The sequence below is a fragment of the Canis aureus genome, chromosome 12, assembly GCF_053574225.1.
Source record: "Canis aureus isolate CA01 chromosome 12, VMU_Caureus_v.1.0, whole genome shotgun sequence".
Classification (NCBI taxonomy): domain Eukaryota; kingdom Metazoa; phylum Chordata; class Mammalia; order Carnivora; family Canidae; genus Canis; species Canis aureus.
The window spans coordinates 38,562,758-38,579,709 of NC_135622.1; the positions used below are offsets into that span (position 1 = coordinate 38,562,758).

At 37.0% G+C, this 16,952-nt stretch overlaps 1 protein-coding gene across 12 annotated transcripts in view; it reads right to left on the minus strand.

Moving 5' to 3' along the window:
* The window catches only part of LTBP1 (latent transforming growth factor beta binding protein 1), a 392,695-nt gene that overhangs the window by 145,912 nt on the left and 229,831 nt on the right, over window positions 1–16,952 (minus strand). For all 12 annotated transcript variants that reach the window (XM_077843646.1, XM_077843644.1, XM_077843645.1 and 9 more), the window contains one exon: window positions 12,658–12,729. In XM_077843646.1, the coding sequence (XP_077699772.1) occupies window positions 12,658–12,729 (72 nt within the window). The remainder of the gene's footprint in view (window positions 1–12,657; window positions 12,730–16,952) is intronic.

Consider the following 16,952-nt stretch of genomic DNA (forward strand, 5'->3'; position numbering starts at 1 on the left):
ATTTTTATGTATCCATTCTCCTAAAGGAAACTATGTATGTTTAACAAAGTAATAATTTACTGCCTTTTTAGTGACGCAAGTTTATACAGGAAATGAGGCATGTCCAGTAACTGAAAGGAATTAAGTACAAGGTGAGAAGAGTACATGAAGATCTTGGTACTGTGTGAAAACATGAAGCATTCTACACATTGTGCTATGTATATTCAGTTTTTGCTGATGGATAGAAATTCTAGCATATAATTTAGCAAAATGATTTCCACTTGAAAGCAGGAAAAAAATACCTTTGAGGGAAATATTTTCCTAGCCAGACAGATAATTTGTCTACTTATTAGAGATCTCTTGTTTTAGACAGAATGCATTCTCTCAGAGGACATATGTATCCCTTAAACTCTCACAGAAGCAGATGTGTGCTGGGCACATCTATCCCTACAGGCATACGACAATATGTCCCAAGGTACACACAGGCTTGGATATTTTTATTTTAGGGTATCAATTTCTAGATCTTAGCCTTCATGTGTTTCCTTCTCTAAAGGAATCTAAGAACACATGTGTCAATCTTCCTTTCCTGTCCCTCCTTCCCTCGGTGCCTTTGTTCCTCTTTACAAAGTCAAGGCACACGTTTTGCTCATCCAGAACATTTCCTCTGCTAAGTACCCTGCCCTACACAATATAAATTCTCAAAGGCACCAAACATATGAACATTTCATAAATATATGCCTCCTGAGGATGAGTCATAGGAAAAGTGTTAAGTCTGGTTTGTTCAAGAAGGTCCAGCTTTTGCCAGTTAGGTTAGATGGTAACATTATTCATAAACTGAATGAGCCATCTCTGAAGCTCTAAGATTTTGATGAAAATATGTTTAAAGTACAAATCTAACACAACTGTTCCAGAAATTACTCTACCGCATCCACTTAATTTTAATGGGAAAAAATGTAGATGTCAGCTTAAATATGCGTGAACTCACAGTTTTTCCAAATTATTTTAAGAGATAAGTGAACCAAAAAAAAAAAAAAAGTTTGGAGGTCAATGTTCTAGAGCAACTTCACCCAAGTTATGTTATGTAAAACAAGCTTTATGAGCTTATAAAGGGGTTCTATGGCCAAATATGTTCAAGAAACACTGCATGTTCTACAAACATGAGCACATTACAGACCTCGAGAAGTCCTTTGGCAAGGACTCTTGGTTTTCTTTAACTTGGTGTTTTTCACACCTTCGCCATGGGGCCCTTTTGCACACATGGTCTATTAATATCCTTCTGAACTGGTGGTCTGTAGAACACATTTTATGAAATGCTCTCTGGGGATGGCTCCGAAAAATATTGTACTGTAGGTCTCTTTGCAGTCATCTTTGTTTCAACCTAGAGCTCACCACTGCTGTAGCCTCCTCTCCTGACCTGTAAGTGTCTCACCTTTGTAAATTGATAATATAGCACAAGATAGATTTGATCACTAGACTCACTGAGAGAAGGCAAACCACTGTGCGAGCAACTCTCTTCCTTCCAATTCTTCTGTCTTCAGGGTAACATGATAAAAGATTATCAGAGCCCTGAGAACAGCTTGTATTTATTTCTTGATACATGTGTGCTACACATGGAAGATGCTAATAACATACACATCTCTGTTGGTCTTGGATTTCTAACTCTAGTCTACAGACGCAACATTAATTTCTCCTTGAAACATTCACAGTCACATGAATCCATCACGGGCTTTCCTCATCCCTTGTGATACAACAGGCATCTTCCCATTGATTTTATAGCCCCAAAGATTAAGGTCAAAGAGCTATTGAAAAATACAATGTGCTAATGACTCACTTCACCACTGTCTTTCCGAAGAAAAGTGAATAAAATAAACAGACATTTCCTTTTTGAATCTTATCCCAGTGATATAAGCATAGCAAGAAGACACACTAGAAAAAGACTCAAATGGATCAGAATGGGTCCCAAATTGATTTTTAAATGCTGAAATATGATGTCCAGGTTCAGACTAAAAACTATTTAAATTCTTAAAAAAAAATTTTGTGCCTATTTAAACTAGAAACTGCAGTTAGAGATCCAGGACAGTAAAATCACCTCTTCAGATCAGTAACACATCAATTCCCTCTTAGTCATTGACCATCGTAAAACTTGATTCACAATCACACTAAGTACCCCATAGTTTATGAGATTAAATCACTAGATAGAGCAGAGCATTGTGATGAATTTCTGGCAGGCTAAATAAAAAGAATTTTAAACATCCTTCAGTGTTTTGAAGAGCTGATTTATCAAATCTGGTGGATTCCAGCCTTAACCTCTACCTACTGATTTTTCTCCTGTAACTTTCCAAATACATGGTAAGAACAATGGATTCTAAATTTCATATCTATACCCATGTTACTCTCATATACATATTCCCTACCTCTAAACATCACAACACTCAATTCCCTTCTGATAACGGAACTGAAACCAACTTTAGAGAATACTGCATAGATGGAGACATCACAGAAGAAAATGTCAAAGGAAGGGAAAGAAGTATTGAAAAGACTTTAAAAAGAAAACATCGATGGATATTATCACTTCACTAGCCAGAATTCTGAATATTAGGAAGTGGTACTGGCCACATGCTGTTGAGTGAAAGAAGTCAGACACAAAAGAACACAAATTGGGTAATTTGAAAGTCATCAAAAACCAAAACTGACCTATTCTTGTAAGAGTCAGGCCAGTGATTACTTCCAAAAGAGAGTACACTCTACACATAGGTCATACATAGATACAAAGTTTATTTAAAAATATACAAACTGCACAGTTTCTATATAATCACCAGAATAGTGTTTTTTCACCAATACTTTGTCAATATGGCTCTATATGTAGATGTAAAGTGACCTCCCACTAATACAAGTAAATATCTTCATTTCCTTTTTTCCTAGGCAAACACACTTATACTTGCAGAATCAGGATAAACCATCAGGGTGTTATGGATTAACTTTCAAAATGACCCCAATTCTCCATCTCTCCACCTATCCATGCCTTTCACTATGTGATTTCAAAGCTCCTCCCATGAAGAAGTGGAGTCTAGTCGTCCCCCCCCCACCCTCTCGCGTGGGCTGGTCTTATGACTTCTGACTTGCAGCCATCAGGATACATTTGAAGTGACAATGTGTCAATTCCAAGAGTAGGCCTGAAAAGCTTTGTGTGCTTTCACTCTCTCTTGGAACCCTGCCGTCATGATGAGAACAGCCCATGTCAGCTGCCCAGAAGATGAGAGGCTATGGAAGGCGGTGAAGTCATCCCGGCCAAGACCATCTAAGAGCCCTGGCACTCAGCAGCAGATCACAGATGCATGACCAAGCCTGGTTGAGATCATCCACACCTGGTGTGGGTCAGCAAAACTACTCCATTGCACTGAGAAGTGAGAGAAATACCCAACTGTTTTATTAAGGCATAGGGAAGGGGGAAAGAAAGGATACCAGAAAAGGAGTGCCTCAGAATCCAAAAAGAATCCAAATAAAAACAAAAGCATTTAGAAGCATAAATATTCTGCTTATTAAAGACTTCTTGATAAAACTGAGGAGGTACAATAACTTACTAATAATATGATTCAAAAAAAATTTTTTTTTTTACTGCACAGCAGACACATTTACAAGGCAACTTGCTATAAAAACAAATGGTGAGGTTTGGAGAACTTTTAGTATCTAAATCAAACCAGTAAAGGAGCTTAAGAGTTAAACAGAGACTGTGAAAGTATCAGTGAGCATTTAATATCACTTTCAGAGTTGCCATTCATTGAGCAAGGTTTTATGTCATGGTTTCCCCCTATAACAAGTAGACGTGGTCACTGTTGAGAATTAAGAGAAGAAAAATGTGTTAAAAGTACTTTTCAGGGCACCAGGGTAGCTCAGTCGGTTGACCATCTGACTCTTGATTTCGGCTCAGGTCATGATCTCAGGGTCATGAAATCCAGTCCTGAGTCAAGCTCTACATTGGGCTCTGTACTGGGCATGAGTCTGCTTGGGATTCTCTCTCTCCTTGTCCCTCTGCGCCTCCTCTACACCCTGCCACTCTCTCTAAAATATATAAACGTATTTTTTAAAGTACTTTTATAAGCTATAAACTGCTATATAAATGCTAGTAGAATGCGGGGGGAGCTCAGGCTGCAGAAGTATGTGACTTTCTATCACTTAATTTCTTTGAGCCTCACGACTCAGTTTCATCATCAGTTAAAAAAAATAAAACTACTTATTTTACAGGGTTGTTCATGATATACCTGAAGCATCCAACACAATGGCTCCACTAAATAGGCACTCAATAAATGATAGCAAGATATATAAATGGGCAGACAAAAATACATAAACAATAATGACCAAAAAGGAAATTGACTATATTAGAAAAAAAAGAGAACTATCAAGTTATTCTTATGCCAATAATACAATGAGAAAAGCCTCACATCAATAAAATCAACAGTAAACAGAAATGGAGCAGCAGGGGCACCTGGGTGGCTCAGTCCATTAAGCACCCAACTCATGATAGCGGCTCAGGTCATAATATTGTGAGTGTGACAAGGAGCCCTGCGACAGGTTCCCTCTGCTTGAAGATTCTCCCCCTCAGCCCCATAAATAAACAAACCTTAAAAGAGAGAGAGAGAGAGAAGAAATGGAGCAGCAACTGGTGTTGCTAACTGCAAAAAGTTCAGTCAGAACAAAAGAGTATTAGAGGAAGAACTTAGATTTTGTACAAAAGGATCATTACACGGGGCCTGCATGCTGGAGAACATGGGAACACAGACCATCAAGTCACCTGCTGTGTTACAATTACTGTCACTGATAACATCTTTATGTCTATCAATTGTCATTATCTCCCTCGCACCTTGTTTCCATCACTGCAAGAAGGCACCCTGAGCAGGGTGGTGGGTGTACCGGGAGAGAGAGAGAGGGAGTGCACAAAGCGCTCACTATTGAGTTAAAGACATTTATTTCTATTCTATGCAAACTTGCACATGGCTTTTGAGGAAAACCGGAAATGTCAATGGCATAACATAATGAACAAGATACATCAATGCTCCATCCATTTAAACATAAACTTAAAAGAAGCTTACAGTCATTAGCCACTATGCCAAACAAATTTTGCATTCAGCGTACACTTCCTCCATCCCTTAAAAATTTACTCATCCACCTTCACCTCCACCTGTGGGATTCAGCAGGCACAAGCATGACACACGCTCTCCTATGCCCGCATCTTCATTTCTTTCACTCCTCATAACTTTCCCAACTCCATCACAGCTTTCCCAGATTACAACTACTTGTAGGTAAAATCATTCCTATGTAGAAAACTCAGAAGAAATTAATAAAACTGACAAGCATTCCAGTAAAACAATAAATAATAAATTACAATCCTGCTCACAGCCATATTCAATATAAAATATCTGGGATGGTGCACTTGGGCGGCTCAGTCGATTGAGTGACCAGTTCTTGGTTTCAGCTCAGGTCATCATCTCCAGGTTCTGTGATCAAGCCCCTTGTTGCATTGGGCTCTGTGCTCAGCAGGGAGTCAGCCTGAGGATTTTCTCCCTCTACTCCTCCTTCCCTCTAAAATAAATAAGTAAATCTTAAAAAAAAAAAAGAAAAAAAAACCTGGGGAGGGCCTAAATAGAAATGTACAGGGCCTATGTGAAGAAAAAGATAGTATTTCACTGCCCTTTGTATGTTTTCAAATTTATAAAAGAAAGAAGTAGGAGAGGAGGGGAGCAACATGGTGAATGAACTCTCTATCGCGAATGAGAAGGGAAAATGTACATCCTCTTTGAGATGTAATGTGCACAGGATGAATCACAGCTTGGAACCAGTAATTTCTCTTGTCAATATAACCAGGATTCAAGTTTTATGTTCAAGTATGCTGGTAACAATACATATATTAAGAAAAAATAAAAATCTGAAAATAGAACTTCAGGGGGATGGCTAAATGAATTATCATATATGCATTAACTGGGATACCTAGGTCAGCATTAAAATAATCTTTACAAGATTTAATAACATCAGAAAGTATTATCTATTAAGTGAAAAATGGTTTCACACTTATCCACGAAATATTTTCTCAAAATATATATGATTGGTAAGAACTCTAGCAAAATCCATCAGTTTTTGAAGGAGATTAAGGTAATTTATATTTTTTATACATTTCCTTAGTTTCTAAATTTTGAACAGTAAGTATGAATTATTTTATAAACAGCAAAGACAATGTGCTTATTTTAAAGAACAGGTTTTTAAATGGGAACTTTCTTTTTTCTTTTTCTTAAAGATTTTATTTATTTATTCATGAGAGACACACAGAGAGAGGCAGAGCCAGAGGCAGAAGGAGCAGCAGGCTTCCTGTGGGGAGCCTGATGCGAGACTCATCCTAGGACCCCAGATCATGCCCTGGGCTGAAGGCAGGCACTCAACCACTGAACCACCCAAGTGTCCCGGGAACTTTCTTCTGAAACTGCAGTATTTGGTTCATCTCTTGAGCATGCAACCTTGATGTTTTAATTATGCGTGAGAACAGGGATCCTCATAAGGGCAGTAATTGAGTCTTACTCTAATATTTCTCAGAGTACTCCCATTTAAATCATCTGTAAAATGGATGAGTTAATGAATAGCAGATGGTCAATATATTGATATTGTGGCTGCTCAATTACAAGAAGAAAATGACTATCTTTGAATAACATTTAATTTATATAATCTGAAGTTTGTCAGTGCTTTTCAACATCCTCAAAGAAAATGTATAATATATATATTAAATACCACATTTGAATATTGGTATCTTAAATTTTTAAAAGCTCAATCCTGATATTGATAAATGTTAAAGAAATGTAACACAGTAAGTTCGTGCTTTGGCATTCTCTCCTGTTCCAAAGACATAGCAATTGTAGATAAATTATAAAAGAAGATTAAAAAAAAAAGCAAGACAAATATCCTAGTAAATCTGAAATGGCATAGAAATACATGGTAGTGGATGAAGCCCCTGAATTTCTGGGCCTACTCTCTAGGAAGAAACACGAGCCAAGGATCCAGCAACTGAAAGTAAGAATCTGAAAGTATCTGTGCAGAATTGTTCTTCCTCACAACTGAAATCCAGCTAAAAAAATTATTAAAAACCTTTGAAATGTAAAAGTCTTAAAATTAAAAATAATCAATAGAGCCCAGATGGGAATAAAGCAAGAATTAGAAAACTATAAGATGGAACTGAAGTATTCATTCAAAATGCAGCCTCCCCCCACCAAAAAAGACAAAAGAATACAAGCATGAAAAAGACTTGTTCAGAGGCATAAATATTAGAGAAAACCCCTAAGTAGGCAATAAGAGTTTAGCTGAGAAGAAGCATGGTGGGAAAACAATATTTGAAGAGTGCATAGCTGATCATTTTTCAAATTTGAGGAGAGACATGACTGGATGGATGGACAATACAGAAAAAAGAAAAAATACAGAATACAGAAAAAAGAAAAAATCCAAAGAGGATCTCAAAAAAAAAAAAAAAAAAAGAGAGAGAGAGAGAGAGATTATTTACAAAGGAGAAAAAGCACCAAAAAGAAGTCAGAAGACATCAATATAATGTGGTCAAATGGGTTGCTAGTAAACAACCTAGAATTGTACGCCTGACCAGTCTCCTTATAGAATGAGCTCAATAGAAAAATATTCTCAGACATATAAAGTATATCCTTCTCAGTGACCCTCATTGAAAGAACTGTTAAAGAATATCATCTTAAAATGCAGGTTGGCAAATAAAAATATAGGACACACAGTTAAATCTGAATTTCAGATAAACAAGAACTTTTTAATATATATGTCCCAACCGAATTATTTATTGTTTATCTGAGATTCAAATTTAACTGAGTGTCCTGTATTCTAGCCGGCAAACCTACCAAAACAAAAACAACAAACCCAGAAAGTAAGCACAGAATCCAAGAAGCAATGCTAAATGCAAAACCTGACAAAATAGTTTCAATTCATTTAACTATTAACTGTATGGAAAAAAACCTTCTCAATTTCTATTAACTATACCTTTGCAAATAACTGTAAAATGATGACTCTTCTTCTGAGTGAACCAAGCACTATGCCACAGGCCACATTCTTTTCTCCAGCCAAGCAGGTTTTCTTAAAACCTGCCCTTTTTAGATTTCTCAAAGCAACCAAAGGCCATCTTCTTCTAGATGCTACCACCACCACAATTTTTTGTAATGATTAAGAGATCTAAAATAGAAGCTATAGTCTAGCCAAGCTCTTCATAACCCCCAAATCCCATGTATGGCTCACTGATGTGCAGTGAGTTGGGAGTTTCATTTAATAACAGCTGTGCCCCTGAAAAAAAAAAAAATGTCCACTATCCTTTCTATGTTCCAAACAATATTTGGTTTCGAATGCACTTTGGGGCACCATCTTAAAGGAGTTCTATGGTGAAAGTTTGGTATGGGTATGATGATGCCCTAATGTATCTGTTTTGTAAATTTATTTTATTAAAGCAGAAAAACTAGTGTCATAAAATGACGCCAAAAGAAAGTTATGTGGACAGCTCTTTCATATTTGCTTTTTAACGGGCTCCTCTGGAGTCAGCTAAAATTTAGCTAGTTGGGAGAGTGAACAAAGCAAATTGTGTCCTGCTGATTCCAACTGATTTAATTACACTAAGTCCAAGGTCAAGAAGGATGTCTTATTCATCATTTATCCTCAGTCCATAGCTCAGGAGAGCCCTGCCAATTAATGTTTGTGGATCATTGAATATTTTTTTAATGCTTTCAAGATTATCTATGAAAAAGGAATATATATACACTGGATTATGAAAGTGTAGATGTCTCTATCCCATATATTTTGGGATTCCCCCAGCACCGCAGGACATGCTAAAAAAATGTACAAAGTAATACTAGGTTGATTTTATACCTTATAAGCTCATGAAATGGTTGATTTCAGTGTATCAAAGAGGGTATTTGCTTTTAATAAAAGATTTCACTAAATAGATTGGTCCCCAGGTAATTTCAGAACCCAATGCATTTTTAAAACTTGGATTTATGCCTAATTTTTAAGAGCTCATTTATCTCATGACAAAGTTACAGGCAAGTGAGAGTACTCAATGCCAGCAAGAACTGAGCTCTAGAGTCAAGTAGTATGAGAGCAGACATCCCTATTATCATATTCATGAGGTATCACTCCATTTAATTCTAGCTCTCCATCAAACTTTTGCACAATAACCAAATGATGAATGCAGCTCTAGATCCACCAGGAAATATGCTTGTATTGTTTGTTATGATAAATGAAGCAAATTATAACAATTCCATAATGTTAAGGGTAGTGAGGGCAGGTTTTAGAGCTCCGTGTGTGTATATGTAATAAATCATTCCTTTGAAAAGATAATTGCAAGACCACTAGAGAGGAGGAAAAACCCAACTTTGAGGGCAATTACTTGAAAGCTCCTCGAATTAACTTGTGCACAGTTGGCTCTTTGTTACTGAGCCCACATTACTAAACGTTGTTTCAGGACATTAGTTCGCTTAGGTGAAGGAACTAATGTAATTCTAGTTATTAATCACTTTAATTTTAAATGTGCTTTGTAAACCGAGAAGACATTAAACTCTAAGAACAATGCGGAACGCACAAGTAATTAGTGGTTAAAGGGCTCTTTTTGAAAAACTCTAGGATAACAAAATCAAAGGCTTCAAGGCTCTAGGAAAAAGGAGTGTATGTATGTAATGTGAGAAAGTTCTATTTAATTTTGCTGACCAATAGTGTCACAAAGGGAGTGAAATTAAGCCCTTCTCTCAAAGGTAATTTTAATAGATTATGATGAATGAAATCATATTATTTTATGAGTCAATCTTCTCTGTAGTGTAATTTAGCAGTGCCTTTTTGAGGCACCATGAAATAGAATTTTCTGTGATACTTCACTCCAGAATCCATGCCAAAAAGTATAGAGCTGTTTTGCAAATATCCTCCTGAGACAAATGTAAGCCAGGATTTGGTGTTAACTGACCATCAGTGCAAAGAAGGAGGTGCAACCATTAGATATGTTTACTATGAACAAAATTTGCAAAAGGTCACTCCATATCAGCCATACCAGAAGAGGAAAATATGAAAATAACAACAACAAACATCTAGCAATTATTTAAAGGATTCTTCATTCTATTTTGCTAAGTGAGATAGCAAGTCCAATAGTTGACATTTTTGCTTTCACTTCCACCATGGTATTTTTAAAAATACTGGCAGAACCTTAAGCCAGCTAGAAGAAGGAATATATTAGATAACCATCTTTTCTTATTACACAAAACCAGATTAATATTAATTGCTTTGACTTCTATTGGCCTATCTTCTGTTCTAATGAGCTAGTATCTACATTAGTAATACTTCACAGATGTATATAAAATCAGTAAAGGAGGCCATGTAGCACACAGAAACAGAGGTGGTTTGGGAGGTTAAGCCTGGATGGGCCTCTTATTATCTGTGTGATCTTGGTAAAGTTACTTTCTGTGTCGCAGTTTTAACTCGGATTAATAATGTCCAAATCCCACCCACCCCCAATCCCAACCACAGAAACATGCTCATTCCTCATCATTTGATGTTAGGACATGATGACATTCTGGAGAGTCACACAGGCTTACAATGGGGAAAGATAAATAAGGCTCTTCCTCTGTCAATAGTCTAAGGAGCAAGCAGATACACAGGGCACACCTCAGAAACCTTCCTACCTAGGGGTTAGAATATGGGGGAAAGACCAAGATGTCATTTCTTTCTTCTCATCCACAACCTCTATCCCAGGCAACAGAGCAATGATAATATCAGACAACTGGAACATGCCTACAAAGTCACTCAACTTCACGTACTGCACAGGACAGAAACTCCCCATGGCATCCCTGCCTAGCTGTTACCATTGGATCGCCTCGGTGCACAGGAAACTCAGTACTTCCAAAGGCATTTCAGTACAATGTTGGGGAACGCTATTCCACACACAAAGTTTGGTTGTAGTTGTAAATATGCTTCCTTCTAACCCCAACCTATTGATAGGTTTTTGAAGCAATTCATCAAAGACTTGTTTTGTAAGACAGTTTATCAAACATTTAAAAGCGTGTTGTTAAAAACATTCTATTTCTCTTTAGTCTGCACTTCTCCAGGGCTAAACGCTCAGGTTTCCAGGCCCTTTCCAAGCTTTGTTGACCTTATCAGCCTAGAGACAATGAACACCCAAACCTCAAATCCAGTCTGACTGGCAGAGGACGAGATTATTCCTTCCAACACCCTGCTCATTCTGCTTCTACCAGTACATTCTAAAAATGGGCAAGGGCTTGTCATACAGATTGTTATCCAACCCTGTGAAGCAATCACTTCATTTACTCTGTAGAATACACATTCATTCATTTGATATATTTATTCTTCCATCCATTTAACTCACTCTTCCATCCATTTAATAGGACCTTTTAAGGATGTCTTAAATTCTACTGATCCCTACATAATACTGATTAACCCATTACTCCCATGTAACATGAACATGTACAGAGGTTTCTCAAAAAGTGTCTTAAGTGTCCACTCCTTGAGCTCCTTGAGAAAGTTAAACCTAACTTTCCCAATACTCTTTCACATGAGGGCTTATCATATTTTAAGACAAAACTTTTTTAAACACGTGGTACACCTAAGTGCATTTCAGAAGGAAATTCTTTATTTGCTAAAGCTCTATACATCATAAAAGTTAGATAGATACAATATGGAACAACTTGAGAAAATTCTCAGGGAATTAAGACAGTCCAGTGAAATGAGCCCTTTTAATAGGAATTGATCGATATTTTCTAACATTACCTTAATCTACTCTGTCCTATAAACAAGTACTGGTCAAATATACAGAGCCTCAGACAAGTTGGAACACATGTGCTGTGTTCTTGACATGGATTTTGGTTCACTAAGACTCTTTCAATGTACACATATTTCCAAATTAATAATAACACCTTTATCCTGTAGATGTAAAAGGAAATTAGGAGCATTCATTGGACATTCCACAAAGTTAAGTGACACAAAATTTGATATCATATAAGGGTAGTAAACTAAACCACTAGTAAATGTGAGTTCTAACCTCTGCTCCAGTTAGCCTAAGAAAAGTCACTTAGCCAGGCTGGGTTTGAATGACCTCATTATTAAGGTACAAACACTGGGCTAAATGATCTCTGAAGATCCCCCTGCTTGTTCGACTGCTACGTGGTTCAAAATAAACTGAGCAAAAGTACTCATGACATTTCATATTTAGTTACACAGCTTGAACTATCGCCTAAGAAATGTTTATTTACCCTGATATTTAATACTCTAATACTTCAAGGTGGCTAGCAATATTCTGATGAGAGGAAAAAAAGGGACTTCACTACCCAATCATGTGTCAGCAAGGAAGCAATACTGCTCGGTACACATGTGTACTCATCTGCACACATGCATCCATCCATGCAAACATAGGTAGTGACTTACAAATTAAAATAAGGGGAAAAAAAGTTCCGTGAAGTTTAACTGTTACTAATTCTGGTAACCAGACACTAGAACTCTTTCTTTCTTTCTTAAACTGAGTGTGCAGGCAGTTGGTCACTACTGTGACCTTTGCACACTGGGCTAATGAGCAAAACGTGGTCAAACAACTCACATTCCTAAAAAGCCCAAACAATGAAGTCTACACCAAAGAATAGTTAACCTTACCTTGACAAAAGGTGTTGTTAACCCGTTTGTAACCTTGTAGACATTCCATCATTTGGTTATATCCATGATAAGCTGTAAGGAAGAAATAATTCTGTTACATGCTTAAATTTATACAGTCCCAAACTACCATATGTGATAACCTAAACCAATGAAGTCATCAGTGGTCTATCTTATTTATTTCTAAGATACCCAACTCAATATGTGGCAGTTTTTTTTCCACATTATCCCTGTTTTTTCAGTATGCTTCCTATTCTGCAATAGATGCAGTCCCACATAGTTGTCATCTAGATTATGTTAATCCAAAGAATCGTAAGACTATTTTATATTTTCTTCCATTTAATGATTATTTTTATCACAAAGGATCCATTCCTCCCCAATGATGTGCTACAGGCATTTGAATTTTCTTATAAGTAAGGTGAACATACATCCTGGCCTACCTGGGACAGCCCTGGGTTAAGCCAGTTGTTCTAGCAAAGTTCATTAATAACAGCACTCCATTTCACTCTCAGAAGTGTCCCAGTTTTGACAATAAACTATGTGCTAACTTAAATACTGGTTCACACATGCTAATAAAGAGAGACTCTTATTGCTATGAACCCAAGAAGAATGGGAGATGACAAGAGGAAGTCAGGAGATGAGAAGGACTACCAGGATCATTGGTATTGTTCATCACCCAGAATTTTCATCAACAATACAATGTTGTCACTACCAAATTATCAACAAAACCCTATTCACTACCAAATTATCAACAAAACCCTATTCACTGATTCTGACACTCTTAAGTGAGACCCAAGAGATTTCTTGGCATAATGGATACAGCATAAGTTCAGGCACCAAGCAGACCTAAGTTCAAATCATGGCTCTGCCTATCAATAGCTCTGTGACTTTGGGACACAAGCTTTCTGGGTTTCGAACGAGGATTCCATACAATGGGAGTATTCACATCTCCTGAGCAGGTCAGGACTGTTGTGGATTTTAGATATAATTTATGCAAAATGCCTACCGCAGTGCCTCACAAAACCACTCATGAGATGACAGATGTCATTATTTCCTGCCATAAGGTATTCTTTCATTAAGAAGATCATGAGCAATAGAAAATGGGCAATAATCAAAACAGGATGGATGGTTAGACCACTACAAAGACTTAAACAAGGAGTAAAGAGGGAAAATTCAAAATAAAAAAGGAAATTTTCTTTTGGAAAATAAAATTATTTTGCCCCTAACACATGCTCTTTATTCTCACCACTAATGGAACAGGATGAATATGTACTAGTGGTATTTCTCTCTCCTCCTTCACTTCCTTTCTTTGCCATATGTCCCATCTCTTCAGATCCTTCTGAATTAGAAGTGGTTAGAGTGAGGAGTCCTGGAATAGTGACTTTTAAGGAGGGAGCAACTGGCATGTGGAGAGTTTCATTCAAGCTCCATTTAAGCTCCTTGGCCACATAACTAGTCTTCCATAGAATGAAGACCCTGTGGAGCAGGGTGCTTGCAGAGATTTGGGGATCTCTCTCTGTGAACCACTCAAAGGCAAAAGAAATGCTATCTTGTTTAAAAAGGAGAAAAAATGAGTGGGAAATGTCAGAGAGGGAGACAGAACATGAGAGACTCCTAACTCTGGGAAACAAACTAGGGGTAGTGGAAGGGAAGGTGGGTGGGGGTTGGGGGTGACTGACGGGCACTGAGGGGGGCACTTGATGGGATGAGCACTTGATGGGTGTTATTCTATATGTTGGCAAATTGAACACCAATAAAAAATAAATTTATAAAATTTATAAATTTATATATTATATAAATTTATATATATTTATATTTATATAAATTTATATATATAAATTATATATATTATATAAATTTATAAATTATATAAAATTTATAAAAGAAAAAAAAGTGGAAAAAAAAAAGTTTCAACAGGGCAGCCTGGGTGGCTCAGTGGTTTAGTGCCACCTTCAGTCCAGGGTGTGATCCTGGAGACCCGGGATCGAGTCCTACATCAGACTACCTGTATGGAGCCTGCTTCTTCCTCTACCTGTGTCTCTGTCTCTCTCTCTGTCCCTCATGAATAAATAATTTTTAAAAAAATACATAAATAAAAAATAAAAAGTTTCAACAGTCATCTACCTCAAAGCAAAGAGCCAGACCAGCTGATCTCTTCAGATCCTCCTCAGCTTAGGATTCCATGTTCATTTTCTTCTACAAACTTTTAAAGGACAAGTGACTTGTTCAAGCTAAGTACATTTTTATTAGATTACAGAGTATTTAACGAAATCATTTGCAGATTTAAAATTAAGTTTTCACAGTAAAAACTGATCAACAGTGAAAGGTCTTTCTGTATGTGGCTAAACAAAAACTTCAAACATTAAATAAAAGTCATTTGAAACTGCAGTTTGAACTCCTTTAAGTGAAAAAAAAAATTTTTTTAAAGGCATGGAACACAAAACCAGAGCACATAAAGCCAAGGAAAGTCTGCTCTCTTCCAAAATGAATATGATTTAGAGAGTAGTACCAACCAAGGAAAGGAAAGTTTCTAAATGACACAGGAAGAATGTGACCCTGCGTGTGTTTCTTGGGAGTGAGTCACTTAGGACAGCACAAACAAAGTAAATGTCAAGATGTTAATAGTTTATTTCAGTCATAATCCACATTGCCCTTCCTGAAATGAAATCAATCTCTTCAATTTTATACATTGCATGAGACAACATGAATTTATTTTCATCAGCACTTGGTCAGAAGTGATAGAAGCTTTATACTTTAACTTCCTCCTTAAATTATTACTAGCACTAAAATAGAGAATTAACAAAAAAAAAAACATTTAAAGCAGTGGATTTATTTATGCTCACACAATTAGAAATAAAAACAAGAGAAGGTCAGGAGTAGAGATGACGCATTAAAAAACAATCAGGAGAATCTAAGATTCTCTGTATCCCTAACTTCTGTCCCTTTCTTGTTATTCTGAGATTGAGACGATGGAGCAAAGGGAAGCGGTTCAGCAAAAGAGAGAGAAAAAGAGGGATAAGAAAAAGGCATGAAGATAATGGAGAAGATGGAACAAGTATTAGAGAACATGAACTTGGCCCCAGAATAAAGTTGGAAGAATTGGACTTCTCCTTCTTCAGGCCTTAGACCTAGAGGCGGGAAATCTATCGCTCACTCTACAATATTCCTACAGACAAACTTACATAGTATATGAGGGATAGGCTGAGAAAAGAAAAAAAAGAAAGAAAGAAAGAAGGAAGGAAGGAAGGAAGGAAGGAAGGAAGGAGAAAGAAAGAAAGAAAGAAAGAAAGAAAGAAAGAAAGAAAGAAAGAAAGAAAGAAAGAAAGAAAGAAAGAAAGAGAGAAAGAGAAAGAAAGAGAGAGAGAGAGAGAGAGAGAGAGAGAGAGAGAGAAAGAAAGAAAGAAAGAAAGAAAGAAAGAAAGAAAGAAAGAAAGGAAAGGAAAGGAAAGGAAAGGAAAGGAAAGGAAAGGAAAGGAAAGGAAAGGAAAGGAAAGGAAAGGAAAGGAAAGGAAAGGAAAGGAAAGGAAAGGAAAGGAAAGGAAAGGAAAGGAAAGGAAAGGAAAGGAAAGGAAAGGAAAGGAAAGGAAAGGAAAGGAAAGGAAAGGAAAGGAAAGGAAAGGAAAGGAAAGGAAAGGAAAGGAAAGGAAAGGAAAGGAAAGGAAAGGAAAGGAAAGGAAAGGAAAGGAAAGGAAAGGAAAGGAAAGGAAAGGAAAGGAAAGGAAAGGAAAGGAAAGGAAAGGAAAGGAAAGGAAAGGAAAGGAAAGGAAAGGAAAGGAAAGGAAAGGAAAGGAAAGGAAAGGAAAGGAAAGGAAAGGAAAGGAAAGGAAAGGAAAGGAAAGGAAAGGAAGCCAATGCTTTTCAACATTTTAGATACAGACTCTTGTTTCATGATCCATAAGACTCAATAGCAAATTACCAAGCTGAGAGTCAAACTCGAGTCTACTTAGCTCCAAATCCCTTGCTCTTTAAATCATACCAAATCTCCCTTAGATCTCGCTTTGGTCAGGCTGCCAGAATAGTTTTAGGCACACAAATCTCTCAGTGAGGAGGGACAAGCATACTCAACCCACTTACTGGAAATCCACACTACCAGTCATTATTGAATCACCATAAAAAGTCCACAGGGGACATCCTCAGTAATGAAGGTCTTCATTTACGTGACTCTCTCTCTAAATGAAGAATTCACTAGTTACTGGAAACTTCAGTGGGTGTTTTCACAAATTAGACCTCTAAAAAAAATAGAAGCAGTACCAACAAAATAAATGAAATTTGGGGCATCAAAAGATTTAGAGAACAAG